A 23,107-nucleotide genomic window follows, 5' to 3' on the forward strand; every position below is an offset into this window, starting at 1 on the left:
TCTCAATGTAACATAAGGAGATCAAGTAACTTTATGAGTAAGAAGTAAATTAAATCACTTTTCCAGAAACGAAATGTTTAACTACTTCTAAAATACATCATACAGAAATAATAATGTATCCATGAACATCAAATTCCTGACATATACCCTCAAGAAAAATACAGAATGCTGTAATAGTACAACATTAAGTTTGCTTCATTACTAGTTAACTATCCACAATGTTTTCCAACTCTTTTTTCATTCTTTCTACTTCTATCTTCTAAGAAAACAGCTTTCTTCACGAAGTATTCCCAAATAACTACAACAATTCAAGAAAAATATCAATAAGCTTCTTTTTCAATCCCATTCTCATTTGCACCCCACACATGGCACTTTTTATTATTATTTCAGGCAACTCCAAGGAGTCGACAGAGTTCTGTTGTCTGACATCATGTCTTGACATGATGTCAGAGTCTCCCTCATCGAGGAAGGCCCTGACATCATGTCAAGAACAACTATTCGACATTCACACAGTATCTATCATACATCGTCTTGAACGCATTCACGGTCATAGCACACACAACAGACTCTGGCAGCTTATTCCACTCATTTACCACTCTCCAAGTAAAAAACCTAACTCTAACACCCTTGTTAAGCACATTCTTGTCAAGCTTCCATGTATGGCCCCTAGTGGCCCACCACCAGTTCCATTCTCAAAAATATCTTCTGGATTAATCTTAAAGAAACCATTCAAGTAATTTGAATGTCTCAATCATATCACCCCTTTTCCACTTATCAACCAATTTTTGCAACCCACAAATCTTCAACCTATTCTCATAAGGTTCATTCCACAGACCTGCTATCACCTTGGTCACTCGTCTCTGGATCCTCTCCACTTCCTCCCCATCACGAAGAAACCCTGGCACCCATAACTGGGCACAGTAGTCCAGATGGGGTCTTATCAGGGCTCGACATAGAGGAACAATAACTTGATTGTCTCTGCTTGTTAAAGTATTTTTCAGTAACCAAGTGATTTGATGAGCTGATTTAGCCAATTTTGCAATGTGCCCCCTAAACTTCAACTCCCTATCTTCCAACACTCCCAAATTCCTGGCCTCATCAATCTCCTGGAGTACGGTTCCACCAATGTTTTATACTGCTGCTAATCTTTTCACCTCAAAATGCATAACCTTACACTTTGCCACATTAAATTGACATCCATTCTCCTTAGCCCAGTCCTCCAAACTATCTAAATGATCTTGCAAAATTTTGACATCCTGTGCACTCACTGTTGCTCTACCCAACTTTGCATCATCAGCAAACAAATGAACACTTCCACTCAGATCCTTTCCTATATCGCTAATGAACAAATTGAAAAGTAGTGGTCCAAGAACAGAACTCTGCAGCACACGGGTCGTCTTTTGGACTCTACTAATGAATAAATCACTCTCTGATATATCTCCATCAACCACCTTCCTACCCATCTCACCAACCCTATATCCATCCCCATATGCTGCAGTTTATTGATTAGAATTCCATGTGGTATCTTGTCAAAGGCTTTAGCAAGATCCAGTAGAATCACTGCAAACCTATTACCCTTATCCAGTTCAGCATCACTGTGTTATAAAACATGAGCAAGTTGCTGAGGCATGATCTACCCTTTACAAAATAATGCTGTCCCCCATACAGTATCCCATTTTCATCTATCCAATGTATTCTTCTCTTGACTAGTTTCTCCAAGACCCTGACAATGATTCCTGATATGCTAATCGGTCGGTAATTTACAACATTAGTCTTGGAACCTCCTTTATGCAGTGGAACTATTTTCCCCTCTTTCCACCACCACAGGACTAACCCAGACCCGAGACTCAGATTAAACAAAATGATCAAGGGTACTGACAATTCTTTAGCCGCTTCACGTACAACACGAGCTGGTATACCATGCAATCCCACAGATGTATTTACATTGAGGTTTTGCAATAGACTATTCACCTCCACTTCATTCACCACAATTCCCGTATAATCTATTGGTTCATTCGTTTCTGCAATGTCACCACCTGGACGGTATACTCTTGCAAAGGGCTCGCTCAGTAATTCAACTATATCAACTGATTCGGCTACCTCCCTACCATAGGCATTCTTTAAAATCATTCTGCCATATACATTTTTTCTTTTAATTGCAACATATCGAAAAACTTGTTTGAGATTGTCTTTAGCCTGCATGGCTAATGTTCTTTCATAATCCACTTTTGCTTTTCTTACCACACTTGTTACCCTTCTGGCATGGGCTTTATACTGTTCATGTGCCTGCCGGTCACCTTTCTCCTTAAATTCCCTCCATAGTTGTTTCTTTTTTTGTAGCTCAAGCTTAATGGTGTTATTCATCCATTTAACTGCTAATTGATTTATTAATCGTACTCGAGGTATACAGTCAGCGATTGCTTCATGCAAACACTTTCTAACTGCCTCCCATGCACTGTAAACTTCTAGCCCTTGCAGTTGTACATGCCATGGCACTGTACCAATCAATCTCCTAAGCCTGTCATACTTACCAGCCCGATAATTCCACATGTACCTTGTCTTAATTGTAAATTCCACACCTTTAGCCACCTCCCAAGTCAAGACCCCATGATCACTCTCACCAATTGGTGGCAACGTGGTCATATTCGTTACAGCCAAATTCTCAGATGCAATTACCAGGTCAAGCACTCTCTGACCCCTAGTATTTTCCATTATATGCTGTCGCAGATAGTTATCCCTTAATAATCGCATAGAATCCAATTCCTTCCTCCCATGCGTCCTCTCCTCCTTCCAATCAATGTTATCATAGTTGAAAATCTCCCGTAATAATTACCCTCCTTCCACTCATTTCTTCTATTTGCTTATGCATACTATCACCACCATCTATTCCATCACCTGGTCTATAGCAGCACCCAACTGTATATTTTGTTCTGCTAATTTCAATCTCACACCAAATAGCCTCAAATGTGCTCTTTTCTTTATCCTGCAGTTCCACTTCTATTCTGCTTGGCTGTAGCTCATCAGCTATCATCAATAACACTCCTCTCCTCATTTTATTCTCCCTGTCTCTCCTGAACACACCATACCCCTCACATTCAATCCCACTAGCTGTGTCATCTTCTGTCAGCCATGTTTCACTAATGCCAATAACCTGTAGTCTGGAAGTGCCAACCAAGGCCAAAAATTCTTCCCTCTTGTTCCTAATACTTATGGCATTTGTATACATGAATTGCAGAAGCCGACTTGTCCCATCCCTATTTTGATGCCTTATACTAACTATCCCATTCTGATTCGTGGTCATTCCTACTCGCTTGGGCATATTACACACATTCACACACTCAACTGTCTCCCTAAAATCTGCATATCTACTTCCCCCCTACCCTTAATGACTAAGTTTTCCTGGTTCTGTACATTCACTTCCACTACATTCGACAACACCTTTTCAAGTCTCTGTACACCAAATCCATTCAAATGTAAGCCATCCATTTTATATAACTCCTTTCGCGCATTGAACTCATTCCAAACATCCACAAATTCCACACCACTCAAACATAATTCACACATATAACGTCATTGGCAATTATGGCCCTCCTTCTATACTCTTCACTGTCATACCGCGGCAACAGACTCACCATCCTAACTCTCTCTCAGTCTTTTCTTTTGCTACCTCAAGCAATTCCTTCACATCCTCACTCATAGCCTTTTTTGTTCCCTTTCAAATCATTTGTACCCACTACTAACAATTCCTTCACCAGCTGTTTTTGCATTCTAATTGACTCGCTTACATTCTTTACGTTCCGCACTGGGTTGGTACGATTTTGTTAAACTCTCAACTAACACACCTCTTACTAAGGAATCCCCATACAACACACGCTCTTTCATTTTGTTTACACTCACTTTCATACCCTTATTTTTTCTACCATACTTTTGCCGATTATTAGTCGGCAAGCTTGGTAAAGATTTTAGCCAACGCTCCAGCTGCTGATTTACTCTATGTATCGCTTCGCGTAATAGTGCTATTTCACTCATTGCGTCAGTGTCATCATTTTTATTCTCTGATGATTCATTCAATCGTTCTGTATGCTTAACTTCATTCTCTCTTTCAACGCCACCCTCACAGCTATCAGGTACTACCTCGCAAATATCATCATTCATACCTCGAATATCGCTGTTATCTAGATTCTCACTTTCGACAACGATATTACTCACATGACCTGAAACACTCTTTAAATCCTCACATTCTTTACATTTTTTTTGCACACATTCACTCCACTATCGTTGTTTAACCAGACTCCAACCGCTCAATTATGTGCTTATAGATTCTTCAACTTCTCTTGTATGGGATCAATACACACACACACACACACAAAAATATTATCTGTGAGGACAACAATATAATAACACTTAACATTTTCTTGAGAAGATGTACTACTAAACCACATTTCTGTTAGCAGGTGTTATGATCCAAACACCTACTAAGAAAAATAATTCTAACTGGAATGAAGGATTTCATTCTTCACTACTCCCCATCCACATTTCCACCACTCGCATCCATGTTACTGTTGTGACATTATCCAAAAACAAAGCTGACCTACTGGCATTATTCTTCTATTTCCTTTTTTTATGACATTACAAAGTACCCTCCCCCCAAAACTTTACCAAGATTTACTCGTCTTCTGATGGCATATTGCCTGTGCTGTAAACTTGTGCTGAGCAAATAACACCAATCCTATGTCACCTTCGATGAATGCATAAATACATCATGCCAGTGGACTTGTTGGGAAGTGTAAATAAATGAAAACAAGTTTAATAATCGATTATAATTTTATTTATCATAGGTCTATGGTAACAGAAGATACAAACGGCAGAAAGATACATCCAAGTTTCTCGCAGAAGTCAAATCAATACAAGTATTACCTAGCGTGGTCTGAACGTGAGATTAAACTTGCAAACCATAAAGTCCTGCAGTGATCAGTTTTGTGACAGTTTTTCATCATCACCAGTGATGATGATGGGCGTATGCAGGTCTGGCTCGATACTGGGGATCATTTTCTTTATGCTTTTCGAGTTTGTTCAAATTTGTTTGAGTTTCTAGTGATACAGCAGACCTCATCTGCATACAAAGTTCTGCATTATTATTAAAATGCAAAATACCATGCAAGAACTTATCAAAACTGGAATCTGCAGCACTTAAAAAATTAAGACGACAACAACATCATGATAATTAAAGCAGATAAAGGGAATGCAACAGTCATCATGAATTTTGAAGATTACACAAGAAAGATGAACATCCTAATAGAGGATTCCACCACCTATTTGCCTATTATCAGAGATCCCACATGGAGAGCACATAATAAAACTAATGACTTAATCAATAAGATACCTAACTGGCCCGAAGAACTAAAAAGAACTATATTGTCTAAACACCCATTAGTCCCAAGAATTTATGGAGCACCAAAAATACATAAAATAGATACCCCGTTAAGGCCGACTGTAGATAGAAGAGATTCCCCAACATCAAATCTGGCAAAATATCTGACAAACATGTTAGCGCTACATATAGGAAAAACAGATTCATTCATAAAGAACAGTTTACATTTCATCGAGAAGATCAAGGATGTTAATATAGAACCTACAGACATTTTAGCAAGCTTGGATACAGTCCACCTCTTCACTAATGTACCGAGAAATGATACAGTGACTCTTCTTGAAAATCTTTTCCCACCAGATGTTGTAGAACTATACAAACACTGCATGAATAATACATTTTTCGCATTCCAGGACAAATTTTGGAAACAGAAGGACTAGCAATGGGGCCCCCATTCCCCAGCTTAAGCAAACCTCTTCATGGAAAACTTTGAACCTAATGCTCTAGAAAACTATCAAAATAAACTGAAGAGATGGCTACGGTATGTGGATGATATTTTTGTCATTTGGACAGGAACAATAGATGAATTAATTCTTTCAGAGCATATAAGATATCCAGCACAGAAAAAAAGCGAAATGAGGAATTACACTACTTAACACAGAACCTAACACTTAATGGATTTGAGCCAAAAACAATCAAGAAAATCCTGAACACAGCTCCTACAACCAACGTAGAAAAACAAGATTTCAAGAACGCAATCTCACTACCATACATCAAAAATGTCACACAGAGATTAGCGACATTGCCCCACAAGTACAACTTAAAAGTAGCTTTTCTCCCTTTAGAAAAAATAGCAAGATTCCTACATCCACCAAAACCACACCGTCCCATAACAAAACCAGGGATCTATCAAACCTACTGTTCTTGTGGCATTTGTTACGTAGGTAAAGGAAAAATTTGGGAAAAAAAACGATCATGTCATATATTAATAAAAACTGTTTCACAAGAAAATTCAAGGAAGCAGCAAAAATGCTTAGAATTCCTACACAGTGCAACAAAAACTAAGGTTTGATATTACACTGAGTGTGGTCGGCATTCATAAAATATCTAACTTCCTCAGATCTTGGACATAACACAACGTGAAGCACAGAACGTGACAACAAATAACAATGTTCCAACAAACATTCATTCAGTAACGAATGTTTCAATTTTTTCAATGTTACAGTTAGAAACATCTAATGGACTATGAATTTAATCTTTGTAAGTTGTGTTTAACTTTTTTTTTATACACCAATGCCCTTGATGATGTAAGGCATATGACTTACGAAAATTGTCAGGTTTTCACAAATCCTGTTTGTATTTAATAAACACGTGGTTGCGATACCAGAATCTATCTCTTGTTCAATCTAAGTTTCAGATCTGGTAAAGTTCCAAGGGAGTAGAAAGAGGGTAAGATAGTTCCACATAAAAGTAGATTTAAGAGAGAAGCAAATTACATTACAGACTAATTAATCTCTGGAGTGATGGTTAAAGTTTTGGAAAAGTTGGTTAGAGATAAAATTCAGGAATGGGTGAATAGGAATACGATACTCACTGCGGGAGGGGGGGGGAGCACAGGTTTGTAAATGGTGGGTCCTGTCCTAGTACTTTATTTCCAACAGAAATAGTTAAAGAAAATGGTTATACTATGATACTGCTGGACTTGGCAAAGGCATTTGACAGAATACCACACAGAAATCTATTACATAAGTTGGAGCAAATATAAATGGAAATGAAGCTGGTGGAATGCATGGAGAGGGGCAGGGGAGATGTGACGTGCAGGCATCAGAGGGTGGTATATGGTAGAGGTGGAATCAAGGCATATGAGGATGACAAGCAGAATGCACCAGAGCTCTGTAATAGAGCCATTACTCTTTAATTTGAATAATAACGATATTGCAGATATTTAGTCTTGAGCAAGATAAAATTGAATTTCATATTGAAAAGAATAACATGTAAGAAAGTTTTAAAGCGAATAAAAGTTGAGCAGCTCTCAGATGTGAAATGTAGACTAAAATACTCTTGAATTAAAAATGAAAGAGTTTGAGAACAGGAATCAAACCTTGGAGATTTAGTGGCAAAATCTGAAGAAAACATTGATTGATTCTGCAAGAGAGGCATGTGGTGAGGTTGTCTGTAAGGATAAAAAAATCAGAACCCCCTGGTGGACAAAGGAAGTTAAAGAGGCAGTGAAGGAAAAGAAGAAAGCATATCAAAAGTTCCTGGCAAATAAGTCAGCTTGTGCTGTTAGAGAATACAGAGACAAATCCAAGAATGCTAAACACTGTGTAAAACTAGCTAAACAAAAGTCATGAGAAGACTTTGGCAACAATATAGAAAATAAATATCAAGAAGGTGGCAAAATATTCTGGAGGTTGTTGAAGAAGCTTAGGAATAGAGGAAAGTGTGCTGTAAAAGGAGTTAGAGATGATAAAGGTGACATGAAAATGGGAGAAAAAGATATCCTTGAAGCATGGAGTAATTACTTTGAAAAACTGCTAAATGAAACAAGCAGTGATGACAGCACAGTGGTAAAAAACACTGACCAGGCATGCAGTCAGGAATATATATCCATACTTGAAGTAGAAAAAGCCATCAAAGGCTTGAAATGTGGAAAGGCAGCAGGAGTAGATGATATTCGACCAGAAATGCTGAAGTATGGTGGTATAAGAGTCTTACAGTGGCTGCACTGCATAGTTCAGAAAGCCTGGACAGAGGGACGAATTCCCGATGATTGGAGTAGAGCTCTCATAGTACCCATATATAAAAAGGGAAATAAAACTGCATGTGAGAGTTACAGAGGTATTTCCCTACTGAGTGTTCCTGGCAAGATCTATGCAAGTATACTTGAGAAACGGGTGAGAAGAATTGTGGAAGAATAGCTTGGTGAAGAACAAATTGGATTCAGGCCAAATAGAGGTTGTCAGGATCAGATCTTCACTTTACGACAAATAGTCGAGAAAGCATGGGAATATAACAAAGATCTGTATTTAAGTTTTGTCGATTTGGAAAAGGCATATGACAAGGTGCCAAGAGAGAAGCTATTCAATATGCTGCAGCTATATCATGTTAATGGGGCATTATATCAAGCAATACTTAGTCTTTATTTGAGTTGTAAGTCAGCAGTTAGAATTGAAGGAAGTACAGGAAGATTGTGTAATGTTAAATCTGGTGTGAGACAAGGATGTACATTATCCCCTCTGTTATTCTCAGATGTGAAATGTAGACTAAAATACTCTTGAATTAAAAATGAAAGAGTTTGAGAACAGGAATCAAACCTTGTCTTATCTATATGGTTCACATTATGAAGGAAAGTGGTATTAAACATGATATCAAAATTGGAGATGTTAATGTCAGCTCTTTGCTTTATGCAGATGATGTTATACTTCTAAATAAATCCACTACAAGTCTGCAAGATTCTCTGACTAAATTGAATAGCTGTTGTAATAGATATGGTATGAAGGTCAGCAATAAAAAGACAAAGACAATGAAAATAGGCAGAATCATTGAAAATGTCAACTGTGTTGTGAATGGAGAACCTGTGGAACAAGTAAAACATTTCAGCTACTTAGGCACAATTTTTACTGAGGATGGTAAATTAAATATAGAAATAGACAACAGAATCAGCAAAGTTGGTATGGTGGGAAGCCAATTGAATAAATTCATATGGAATAAGAGAGAAATTAGGCTGTATACAAGACAGTGTTCAAACCAGTTTTAACTTATGGATCTGAGAGCTGGGTCAGAAATAAAACACTTGACCAAAGACTAGAGACCACAGATATGAGAATCCTGAGAAAGATTATAGGCATCAATGGCAATATCATATTAAAAATGAGGATATTAGGAAAGAACTTGACATTGTCAGCATCCAGGAATGCGTTAGCAGAGTTAATCTCAGGTGGTATGGTCACTTAAATAGAATGGGAGAGGAAAGATTAGCAAAACAAGTGTTCTCTGCCAGGTTGGCAAGAAAACGACCCAGAGGAAGACCAAGATATAGGTGGATTGATACGGTACAAAGTGCCTTAGATGATAGAAATATAAGATCTGATAATGTTGGAGTCTTGACAAGTAACAGACTGATCTGGAGGAAAATTGTAGATAGGAAATTAATAATGATGTAATTTTTTTCATGTAGTACTATCATATCCTGTACACCCCTTGAGAGTACATGGCGGTAATTTGATGATGATATTGCAGACAAATGGCTTTCAAAAAGGACAATTATGCATTGACCCAGTTTTTACATTATAAATCTTAATGGAAAAAAATTACAAATATAATATAGAAACACATACATAGCATTTGTAGACTACCAAAAAGCCCTTGATAGAGTCCTAAGGAACAAACTGTGGATCATACTCAAGAATTTAAACATTCCAAATCAGCTGCTTGTTGCAACAACTAACATGTATCAGAACAACCAAATCAATGTAAGAATCAATGATAAAGTTACAGAATGGAAATCAATAAACAGAGGGGTGGTCCATCAAGGAAGCCCAATATTACCACTGTTATATAATATCTATATAGATGTAATAAAGAAATAGAAGAAAAATACAAAACTGGCATTTAAACTGGATCATGGAATTATACTTAATACACGTTTGTTCACAGATGACCAAATAACCATAAGAAGTGAAGATGAACCCCAAAAATGAATATTATTATTATTAACATTTGACCTCCATGGAGTCAGAGACTCATCATGGGAGGTACACACTATTGCACACAATGCTCATCCAACTGTGCCTTAAATGTATTCAATGTGGCTATACCCGCAACACACTCAGACAATGCAATCCACCCCACCAACCACTCTCCATGCAAAGAACCTACTACTCTGTTCACACCCTCCTTATACAGTTTCCAGCAATGGCTTCTTGTTCTAGTCCCCTCTCCCATTCTATGAAAAAATCTCTTCCATGTCAACGCAATAACAACCCCTGACAGGCTTTTATGTCTCAATCATACATCCCCCCCCTATCTCCTATTCACGAAGCCTTGCAAGTTACATTCCCTCAATCTGTCCTCATACTCCACATTCCAAAGACAACTGACTATCTTTTGTGAATCTTCTCTGGACTCTTTCCAACTCATCCTTGTCACCATGAAAACCTGCCTTATACAACTTAAACATAAATGCAAAAATCAACAGATAAAACAAAAATCATGGCTTTTAAATGGTCCATTTCCAGTCAGAAGTAAAATCATGATTGAAAATAAAATTTTAAAACAAATTAACTGCTTCAAATACCTTGGACGTGCTGTATGATATATAAAAGAAGCTGACATTGACATCAAAATTTCAAATTTTTTGAAGATAACGGGGATGATCAATAATATTGTCAAACCTATTATTATTACGTTACACCTCCATGGAGTCCAAAGCCACATCGATGGAGGACACCTATTCTACATGTCTCTGTCTCCACCAACTACAACTAACCACAACTACACCAATAACATCTACCGCCAGCCACCACCACTAGTATTTCAACAAACAATCACCAACATCCATGCCCATGGCGAGATTAGAACCCGCAGTCTTTTAGCTGGAGAGCAGATATGCTAACCGCTCGGCCAACCAGGAAGGTGTCAAGTTCAAAAACCTAACCAAGTTCAAAGGCATACAAGAATAAGAATTTATGAAATTTTGGTAAGACCTTCTCTACTGTACAGAAGTGAATTACAGATGATAAAAACTGCAAAAGAAACAATAATAGAAATTGGAGAAATGAAACTATTACACTTTTTTTTATATAATGTTAGTCAAGTAGCTTTATTTTATTATCCTACATGTTTCGCCAATATTTTTCTATCGGCATCTTCAGGGAATACAAACTAGTAAGCTATATGAAGGTAACAGACTAGGTTATAACTGATGGTTCTAATTCATACAAAAAACTAGTATTGAACGAGGCAATGCACGTGTCTCGGGAACGTGATTTATTCGTTATGGCTCATGATGTAATTGTTATGAAAGTTCATTTCTTTGATGTTTAATGATCTGATTAAAGCTTTCCAAATTTTTTGTAAGGTTAGACATTGATTCTTGTTTAGGTTTTCAGTTTTACGGGTGACTGTAGCTGCTTCCTTGAAGGTTCTTGAATGGTAGTTATCTTCTATATAGGGCATAAGGCTCTTATCCCAATCAGTGTGATGGTTAGTAGAAGCAAAGTGGCAAGAAAGGCCTGAAATGTCTTGTCTGTTGTTTCTGACATATCCTATGTGTTCTTTCTTTCTCGTTTCAAAGATTCTAGAGGTCTGACCTACATAACTAATACCACATGAGCAAGGTATATTATATACTCCAGAGTACTTGTAGAATGGATGAGGATCTTTCGGTGATCTTAAAAATTTCCGAATAGTGTTGATTGGCTTGAATGCTACTCTGATATTATGTGGTTTTAGAAGGTTAGCTAATTTTTTGGAAATGCTGCTGACAAATGGAATAGTAATAGTACTGATGTATTATTACTATTCCATTGATGGAGAAATGAAATTCCTGCAAAGGACAGCAAGCTTTACTCTCTGGGACAAAAGAAGGAGACAGGAATATGCAAAGACCTAAAAATAGATTCAGTAAAGGACAAAGTATATGAATATCGAGAGCAGTGGATTGAACATATCAAAATAATGGACAGTTCAAGACTACCCAAAAAATACTCTGATACCACCCAGATGGAGGATACAGAAGTAAGGGACAACCAAAAAAAAAAAAGAGAGACCAGAAGAAGCCACTAGGCCTAAATCCCTGAAAGGATGATGATGATATTCAGTTGTTTGCTGCCAATGCAAAACTAGGAAGGGCAATAGTTGATAAAGGTGATGTAGATATTCTGCAGGATGATTTAAATTAACTGGCAGTGTGAGCAAAGGATATGATTATCAATTTCATGTTGAACAATGTATGGTAATACACTTCAGGATGAAAAGATTACATACTTTGCATCATGACAGTGCCCTTGACCTGACTTTTCAATGAAAGTCTGGCTGCGGGAAAGTTGTTCATGGAATGGAAGGAAGGCAAGATAGTTCCATTGCATAAGGGCGGTAGCAGACTGGAAATGTCTAATTATAGGCCAGTTTTGTGTGTCATCAGTAGATAGTAAGATCTTGGAGCAAGTAGTGAGGGATCATATACAGCATTGGGCAGATGAGGGTAATGCCATCAGTGAGAGTCAACATGGATCTGTGAAGGGGGTGCTCTTGTTTTAGCAACATGCTAGCCTTTTATGATAATGTTACAAGAGCATTAGATGAGGGAAAGGCATATACTGCCATTTTCCTAGACTTAGCAAAAGCGTTTGACAGGGTGCCACATGATAAGCTGATATTCTGACATGGGTCTGGATGTCAGATTGGTCAACTGGATTCAGGACTGGCTGTACGATAGGTATCAGAGAGTTGTGTATGGTGGAGCAATATCAAAGAGGCAGAAGGTTACAAGTGGGGTTCCACAAGGCTCAGTACTGAGACCTATATTGTTTAACCTTTATATCAATGACATTGTCCATGGATTGCAAGGGGATATTCGGTTGTTTGCGGATGATGCGAAGCTGGGAAGGGTTATTAGTAATAGTGCAGATGTGGTAGTCCTGCAAGAGGATCTGAATAAGCTAGATAGATGGGCAAATGAATGAGGATATCAGTTTAATGCAGCAAAATGTAAGGTCTTGAGGTTTGGGACACATCGCTGGGACGCTGCATACTCTATGGCAGGAGTTAAACCGGAGGAAGTAGGAGAGACAAGAGATCTGGGTTTGATGATTGATAGAAACCTGAAATTTAGGGGACATATTGCAAAGGTAGTGAAGGTAATGCAGAGGATTGCTGCAATAATGAGAACACTGACCTGTAGAGATAAAATGGTTATCATTCCATTGTATAAGACTCTGATCAGACCACACTTAGACTATTGTTCTCAGATTTGGTCCCCAGGATTTGAAGGGGATAAATTAACTGTGGAAAGGTTACAAAGGCGGATAACAAAGATGGTGTCGGGACTGTACAATGTTAGTTATGAGGATCGGCTGAGGGAGTGTGGACTGCAGAGTTTGGTGGATAGAAGAAAGAGGGGTGATATGATTGAGACTTTTAAACTGTTGAGAGGTGGTTACAGGGTTAACAATGGGGAGTTCTTTCACTTGGAAATGAAAGAACTCCCCAGTGTTAACCCTGGGGAGTTCTGTTGAAACTGTGAGAAAGAGGGTGAGGAGTGGTTTCTTTGCATGGAGGGTGGTTGAACCATGGAGTGCATTGCCTGATGGAGTGGTGAGAGCGAGAACAGTCAATGCATTTAAGGAGTGGTATGATAGACTTTGTGTTTCCTAGGAGAGACCTACCTCGATGAGTCTTGACAGACATGTTTCTTAAAAAGGACCTCCCACGATGAGTCTTTTGACTCCATGGAGGCCTGAATAATAATAATAATACTGATGGTACTATATTACAGGAAATTGACAAGGCTAGGGATCTGGAGGTGATGGTAAATAAAGGGTTGAAGTGCAGAGAACATAATACAAAAGTTAGCAAAATAGCTGAAAGGATTACTTGGCTTTCATATTGAATAACACACTGACAAGTAAAGATAGGGAGGTTATTATACCTCATTATGAAGCTCTGATTTGGCAGTATCTTGACTACTGTGCATAGATTTGGTTACCTGGTTTCTTGGAGATCAGAAGATGGTGGAGATAATTCAGAGACCAATGACTAAGCTGGTGACAGGTCTAGGGAATGCTTGCTCTGAGGATAGCGTGAAGGTGTGTATGTCGCAGAGTTTAGCTGACAGGCAGAAGAGAAGGGAAATGACAGAAACTTACAAGTTAAAGGGATTCTATAACACTGACAAAGAAGAAAGATTTCAATACATGAGGAGTTGGGTGGTGGGGGGGGGGGAACAAGGGGTCAATCCAGAAAGTTTTCCTTGCACACTTAACTTTGCTATCTAATCTTATATTTCTCAAGCAGGCAAAGTATGCTATAGAATCATGTACATACAACCAAAGTCATACAAATATTTTAACAAATAAACACAGAAGAGTGGATAAGATTCAATGTATTATTTTTAAGGAAATAAACCTTTAATTACAAATCTTTTTTTTTTATAATATAGTTAACAGTTACTTACGAGAATATAAGGGACTAGTATAACCAAGACATATACACCATTTTAGCCATACTATACACAGCAAGTAATCCATGATTCAGCCCTTCCCTCCCTTTCAGATTTTTTGTGGCAATACTTTTTACATTGGAAGACTCTTCCTAGTTTCCTGTAAGCAATAAAATGTTAGTAAATTTGGTAATGAATCAAACATTTTTATAAAACAAAAACAAAACTTTTATATATAAAATAACAAAGATTCCTCTCTAAAGTTTATTCTTTTTCTACGTTTCAAAATGAAAACTTACTTCACAGTCATTATCTGTAATTCTTGAGTTTAGCAAACTCAAGGATAATTTAACAAAAAAGTGAGCAAGAAAAGTGTCATGATATAAGACAATAAAAGCAATGTTAAAATAATACAATGTTGAAATAAGTACTATATTTCAGAACAAACCTAAACTGCATACTCTTAAGCTTGTAGCACTGTTGTAAACATTTGGAAGTTATTACAAAATCAACTCTTCTAAGCATACTCTGAAGCAGTTTTTAATAATATCAGATATTTTGGACCATTCTTCTCCAACATAAACACCAGTTCACATACTATTATTGAATGCATCTATCTGGCCTGCCAATTCCAGTTATAAAAGTGTTCTATGAGGTTGAGAATAGGACTATGCAGATCAGCAAAGGTTTATAAAAAACATTCATCTCAAAAAATTCAATAGTATAACATGGATGGTGCAATATCATGCTGAAATGGCCATAGAGTTTGTTATGTAAAACTACTGCAATGCAAGCAGCACTGCATATTCTTTGAAAGCCTTCAATATCTCAGCTGCCTTTGACAAAACCATATCGTTTGAATTCTATATTCCATTCAGGAGGTGAAAAATGTTTATCATAGCTTTCAATGGAACAAGTGTTTGGTATGAGATTAATCACCTCATTCTAAAATTATGGTCCTCATCAAATTCCTCATATACCCAGAGAAGAGGTTCACAGGATATTATGAGAGTAATAATATAAACTTTTCACATAGCACTAACTTCTTATCAACAATTTTCTCCATTACCTGTTGGGACTCATATTGTCAGATCTTATATCTTTACCCTCTATGGCACCTCTTATTATATTAATCCACTTAGACATTGACTCTCCTCTGGGTCTGGCAACAAATTGATAACCTTTCCTCTTCCATTCCATTTAAGTGACCATACCACTGTAGATTAGCTCTGCAGCAACATTTCTAAATGCAAACAATGTCAAGTTCATTCCTAATATCTCATTTTTAATGATACCATCAGTGATGCCATCTGTTCACAGATAAAGTTCTGAGAAAAATTATTATTACTGAAACATTTTATCAAGAAATTAATGGCCCATCATCAATGAATCAGCATAATCACAAGTTAAAGCTAGAACAGAGAATGTTAGTTCTATTTACAGAGTTGAGCCATGTGCTGGAATGCTGCAAAAAAATTTATTCTTATGAATATGAGTGTCTAACAATCTTTGTTATGTCAAAAGTGCCATTAAAAAAACCTCCATGCAGTCACAAGATTCATTACGAGAGGGCCATCATAGAGACAACACAAATTCTATCACATCACTCCTTAAACCCATTTACTATCTACACATTGTCCACTATCAGGCAATGAATTTCATGGTCCAACTGCCCTCCATGGAAAAAACCATTTCTCACACTCCTACTCATCTCTTTTTGCAACTTCCATGGTTGGCCTCCTGTCCTTGCTCCTTCCCTTAAGAATTATGGAAGTGATCTTCAGTCTTTGAACAAAACCTTTTAACCTAGCTCTCATACCCAATGGATATGAACAATCTGGTATACAGTTAGCTTAGTGTTTTGACAAATTTCTCTGACCACTTTCCAATCCAGGATGCCGTTAATGTTTTCAGTGTTTGCTGTCTATTTTCATTTGTCTTTTTATTGCAGAATTTCATACCAAATATATTACAGCAGTTATTCAGTTAGGGAATCCTGCACACTTGTACTGTATTTAATTAAGAGTATAACATTAACCTGTATCAAGTGTTGAGTATCACCAATTTTGATATCAGGTTTAATACTACTTTCCATCAAAATATGATGTATATAGGCGAATAACAGTGACGATAATGTGCACACTTATCTCACACCTGATTTAAAACCAAAGCATCTTCCTGTATACTTCTTTCAATTCTAACTGCTGACTTACAAACTCATGTGTACTGAATGACAAAGTGTCCCATTTACACTATGTAACTATGGGTATATTTACACCATGGGTGTGGAATTTGTGGAGTGAGTTTGAAGGCCAGAAGGATTTATATAAGATGGATGGTTTACATTTCAATGGATTTGGTGTACGGAGACTTGAAAAGGTGTTGTTGAATGAAGTGGAAGTGCAGAATCAGGGAAACTAGAATTATTAAGGGGGGGGAGGAGTAGATATGCAGACTTTAGGGAGACAGCTGAGTGTATGAATGTGTGTAATATGCCCGAGCGAGTACGAAGGACAACAAATCAGAATGGGATAGTTAGTATAAGGCATCAAAATAGGGATGGGACAAATGGGCTTCTGCAATTCATGTATACTAATGCCAGAAGTATTAGGAACAAGAGGGAAGAATTTTTGGCCTTGGTTGGCATTTCCAGACCACAGGTTATTGGCATTAGTGAAACATGGCTGACAGAAGATGACACAGCTAGTGGGATTGAATGTGAGGGGTATGAGGGGTGTGTTCAGGAGTGACACGGAAAATAAAATGGGGAGAGGAGTGTTATTGATGATAGCTGATGAGCTACAGCCAAGCAGAATAGAAGTGGAACTGCAGGATAAAGAAAAGAGCACATTTGAGGCTATTTGGTGTGAGATTGAAATTAGCAGAACAAAATACACAGTTGGGTGCTGCTATAGACCAGGTGATGGAATAGATGGTGGTGATAGTATGCATAAGCAAATAGAAGAAATGGAAGGAGGGTAATTATTACGGGAGATTTCAACTATGATAACATTGATTGAAAGGAGGAGAGGACACATGGGAGGAAGGAATTGGATTTTATGTGGTTATTATGGGATAACTATCCGCGACAGCATGTAATGGAAAATACTAGGGGTGTGAGAGTGCTTGACCTAGTAATTACATCTGAGAATTTGGCTGTAACGAATATGACCATGTTGCCACCAATTGGTGAGAGTGATCATAGGGTCTTGACTTGGGAGGTGGCTAAAGGTGTGGAATTTACAATTAAGACAGGATACATGTGGAATTATCGGGCTGGTAAGTATGACAGGCTTAGGAGTTTGATTGGTTCAGTGCCATGGCATGTAAAACTGCAAGGGCTGGATGTTGATAGTGCATGGGAGATGGTTAAGAAGTGTTTGCATGAGGCAATGGCTGACGTATACCTAGAGTCCAAATAATAAATCAAGTAGGGGTTAAATGGATAAATAACACCATTAAGCTTGAGCTGCAAAAAAAAGAAACAACTATTGAGGGAATTTAAGGAGAAAGGTGACCGGCAGGCACATGAACAGTATAAAGCACAGGCCAGAAGAGTAACGAGTGTGATAAGAAAAGCAAAAGCGGATTATGAAAGAACACTAGCCATGCCGGCTAAAGAGAATCTCAAACAGTTTTTTCGATATGTTGCAAGTAAAAGAAAAAATGTATACGGCAGAATGATTTTAAAGAATGCTGATGGTTGGGAGGTAACCGAATCAGTTGATATAGTTGAATTACTGAGCGAGCACTTTGCAAGCGTATATCATCCATGTGCAGGAATAAATGAACCAATAGCTTATACGGGAATTGTGGTGAATGAAGTGGAGGTGAATAGTCTATTACAAAACTTCAATGTCAATACATCTGTGGAATTGGATGGTATACCAGCTCGTGTCGTACGTGAAGTGGCTAAAGAATTGTCAGTGCCCTTGACCATTTTGTTTAATCTGAGTCTCGGGTCTGGGTTAGTCCTGAGGGGCTGGAAAGAGGGGAAAATGGTTCCACTGCATAAAGGAGGTTCTCAGACTGCTGTTGTAAATTACCGACCGATTAGCATTTCAGGAATCGATGCCAAGGTCTTGGAGAAAATAGTCAAGAGAAGAATACAGGATTGGATAGATGAAAATGGGATACTGTATGGGGGACAGCATGGTCTTGTGAAGGCTAGATCATGCCTCAGTAACTTGCTCTAGTTTTATAACACAGTGATGGCTGAACTGGATAAGGGTAATGGGTTTGCAGTGATTCTACTGGATCTTGCTAAAGCCTTTGACAGGATACCACATGGAAATCTAATCAATAAACCGCAGCATATGGGAATGGATATAGGGTTGATGAGATGGATAGGAGGGTGGTTGATGGAGAGATATCAGAGAGTGATTTATTCAGGAGTAGAGTCCAAAAGACGACCCGTGACTAGTGGTGTGCTGCAGAGTTCTGTTCTTGGACCACTACTTTTCAATTTGTTCATTAGCGATATAGGAAAGGATCTGAGTGGAAGTGTTCATTTGTTTGCTGATGATGCAAAGTTGGGTAGAGCAACAGTGAGTGCACAGGATATCAAAATTTTGCAAGATCATTTAGATAGTTTGGAGGACTGGGCTAAGGAGAATGGATGAATTTATTAATAGAATGAATTTAGCCAATGCAAAATTGGCTAAATCAGCTCATCAAATCACTTGGTTACTGAAAAATACTTTAACAAGCAGAGACAAACAAGTTATTGTTCCTCTATGTCGAGTCCTGATAAGACCCCATCTGGACTACTATGCCCAGATATGGGTGCTAGGGTTTCTTCTTGATGGTGAGGAAGTGGAGATGATCCAGAGACGAGTGACCAAGATGGTGGCAGGTGTGTGGAATGAACCTTATGAGAACAGGATGAAGATTGATTCAGAAGATATTTTTGAGAATAGGACTGGTGGTGGGAGGACTAGGGGCTATGGAAGCTGGGCAAGAGTGTGGTTAGCAAGGGTGTTAGAGCTAGTTTTTTTTACTTGGAGAGTGATGAATGAATGGAACAAGCTTCCAGAGTCTGTTGTGGGTGCTAATACTGTGAATGAGTTCAAGGTGAGGCACGATAGATACTGTGTGAATGTCGAATAGTTGTTCTTGACATGATGTTAGGGCCTCCCTTGATGAGTCTAAGGACTCCTTGGAGTTGCCCATAATAATAATAATAACTGGGATATTCAAATGCCTTTCCCAGATCTAAAGAACTCAAATAGAGATATTATACTTAGCAAGAAATGTATAAGCAGGCAAAGTTTGCACATGAAGTATCTTTGACTAATTAGAGGAACTTTGGGAAATACAATTTATCGCTTTGTGCATAAAATGGTATTCGTATTACCAAAGTTCTCTACTTACATTCAGAAGCTCTTGACTTCACATGAGGTGCTTCAGCATTCCATAATGCAAAGCACTTCCTTTCAGATGTGTATACTGCTATGCATTATGGAGACAGTCACTGCCTAGATCAGTTTCAAGTTTCAATCTTTATTGAAGTCTTACTGATGAGATATTAATAACGATCAAAATCAGTCTGGTTAGCAAACTTTGCTACAATGGATATTAATATACAATATAGCAACATACTTTAATAATTTTTTTCGATATGATTTTAAATTTTATCCCGCTCAAAACTAGAAATGGTAATGCTTTTCTAGTTTAAATCTTCTGTATACACTTGTGTCTTGAACCAGCATGAAGACGCTATCAATAATAACAGTCAATGAATAACGACAAAAAGTTATTTTTGACCAAAAAGAACTATGGGAGAGATTGACTTCAATCTCTCCTGAAAAAGCCAAACAGCTAAGTTGGCGTAACTTTTCGGTATTTTCTTACTTAGTTTCAAATAAATTTGACCTATGTAAACCAAAATTGAAGTCAATCTCTCCCATAACAGTCAATGAGATTTTTCTTATTTCTTGTGTCTACTCTCCATGTAAATTTGTGAATATCTTTATGTTGGAACATTGTATTAGTAATAACTAGTCCATGTCCTGAACAGAAATCCAGCATATACTTTCCATTACTATTAGCTTTGCTTTTTTTTTTCTTTTTCTCAAAATTTCCTCAAAAAAAATTTATATATGCCTGATATTCATTTTCTACTAGGCTGGTTAGATCTCCAACAAAGACCAACTTTTATCTCTGTGCAAGCTGTCTAATGATTCAAAAAAACACCTCCACCTCTTTATTAGAACCTTTGTGGTACCCTAAGAACAAATAAGACTCATGAAATTCTCCATTTTCATGTTTCCCCACATCCCACATTACCCTACTTAATATTGCTTGTTGGGGGGATAACCGTGTTTAATGCTGGATAATATAGTTAGTCCCTCCTTTCTGAGGAAAGGCGGGACTAGCTATAGTCATTTAGAAAAATCTCACCTGTTTTTGTCTTCCTTGTTTCATTAATATCGATTATGTCGATCTGATATGTCTCCAATTTTTCTGTCAATTCCACTTCTTTCCCATTGATGCCTTTTATAGTGATGGTACAATTAAACTAATGGAAGTTTTGTCCAGTAGCTAACTTTTCGTGGTTCACTCTGGTTCCATGAGTGAACCACATTTAAATGACATTTCATTGAGTTTAAGGCATTGCCAACCCAATGAAATGTCAATAATACGATATGGTTGGCTAAATCCCAAACTTACAGTCCAGCTTTATTCATTCAGTATCCAGGTAGATACCTACTAGGTACCATGAGAAAGTGAGGATTAGGTCAGAAACCCAAGATCAGTTCTCCTCATTCCTTAAAAGGCTATGTGGAGGTCTCCTACCTGATATCTAGGTTCATCCTTAAATGACTCCTAACTGTTTACAAAAGTACATTTTTACATGTCATGAGCCTTAAGACCATTGCAGATTATTATTATAATTGCAAATTCATTACCATTCTCCATGCCTCTGTCATATCTATATTCTCCCATTTGGCTGCATGAATGTTGTCCCAAACTTCCAATGTGCTGAAAATAGTCACGAGTAGCCTATACCATCAATAGTGGATGCCTAGTTTATGTTCTGTTGTCTTTTTTAAATATTAAGATTTTTATGCGGTATCCTCATTAACTTTAACTCTTGTATACTTTCTTGAATGATTACACATCATACTGTCAAGATTTCTGTATTACTCCTTGGTCCCTTCAGCTTACTTTCTAAATCTCTGTGTTTTGTTTTTTGGCTGAGGTGATGTCTTCATTTACACAGCTGATAATGTTTCCTACAGTTATTTTAGGAACACACACTTTTACCTATTTCACAAACAATATACTTCATTCCTAGCCTGCAAATTCTCCATGTACCTATAGCTGATTCAAGGGGATATATAGAGTAATCCCTTGATTAAAGCAGATTCAATTAACATAGTTATTGAATTAACTCAGGTTATAAATTGACACCAAGTCTCAACAAACAATCTACAATTCAGTTAACATGGTAACTGGAAAGAGTCTATATGTTATTGTGCATGAAATTGCAGACCAATTTCACACAAACAACGAACACGCATGAAACTGGTCTGCAAAATGAATGACACATATATGCACACTCTCATACACAGCACTGAAATCACCTCGGATCCAAACGTCATAGCATGAACATATGTTGGTTGCTCATCATCTGCATTTTATATACACTACATTAAAAACAACTTGATATCTCTCACTGACCATGGATAAAAGAATGAATGAAAAACAGTGCCTGTGCTAATAAATAAAAAAAATATAAATAAAACCATATGTGACCAAAGCTCTTTTTGAAGACTAGTTTACAAGAGATTTTTGTCTGTCAGTTGAAAATTATTGCAAAAATAATAATCATAAATTTAAAACTACTGATTTTTAATAATGTCCCTGGCCATCCCAGTAAACTTGGCAACTTGTGGGAAAATGTGAAGGTAGCATTTTTACTAGCAAATACAACATCACTATTACAGCCTAGTAATAAAGAGATGGTTGCAACATGGAGAACATTTGTGTAGGCAATTAAACCTGAAATGAGAGGAAATGCAATTTCATGGCCAGGAAATTCTGGAAAAAATTATAAAAGATGCCACTGAAAATATTCGTGAATTGTGAAATGAATTGACATCAAGCAATATGAAAGTGGTTTGGAAACATCTTTTGCTGAATGCAAAACAATTTTGTTGGCTTCTACAAGTGGATAATGTTATGGATGAAATAACTAGCATTAGAAAAAGGCTTAGTTTAGATTAAATGGACACTATAAACGTATCTAAATTACTTGATTCACATTCAGAACTTAGTAATGATGATCCTCTAAACTTAGATGGACAGCACACACAAAAATGCAGGTGCTAAAAATTGTGAAGCAAACAAAAATGTGCAGGTGGAGAAAGATATGCAATGTTTTTTATTGTAGAAATGCTTAAATAACAACTTATGAATGCCGAACTTATTACCTAGCAACCCCAGTCTAAAACTTAGAGAAAGCTTTTACATACTACCAATCAAGCACATACAGAGAAAAAGAAACAATTTAAAAACTATCATGGAAATATTTTTAAACGTAGTTTTCTACTGTAAGTAATAAGCTTTTA

General features: G+C 37.3%; 1 protein-coding gene across 3 annotated transcripts in view; it reads right to left on the reverse strand.

Moving 5' to 3' along the window:
• Nucleotides 1-23,107, reverse strand: part of LOC150107872 (serine/threonine-protein kinase LMTK1-like) — a 304,207-nt gene that overhangs the window by 237,854 nt on the left and 43,246 nt on the right. For all 3 annotated transcript variants that reach the window (XM_090390529.1, XM_090390528.1, XM_090390527.1), the window contains exon 2: nucleotides 14,547-14,691. In XM_090390529.1, the coding sequence (XP_090246655.1) occupies nucleotides 14,547-14,619 (73 nt within the window). In that variant the 5' untranslated portion in view covers nucleotides 14,620-14,691. The remainder of the gene's footprint in view (nucleotides 1-14,546; nucleotides 14,692-23,107) is intronic.

The sequence above is a fragment of the Typopeltis vanoorti genome, chromosome 3, assembly GCF_054136105.1.
Source record: "Typopeltis vanoorti isolate ZY-2024b chromosome 3, IOZ_Tvanoo_1.0, whole genome shotgun sequence".
In the NCBI taxonomy this organism is placed as follows: domain Eukaryota; kingdom Metazoa; phylum Arthropoda; class Arachnida; order Uropygi; family Thelyphonidae; genus Typopeltis; species Typopeltis vanoorti.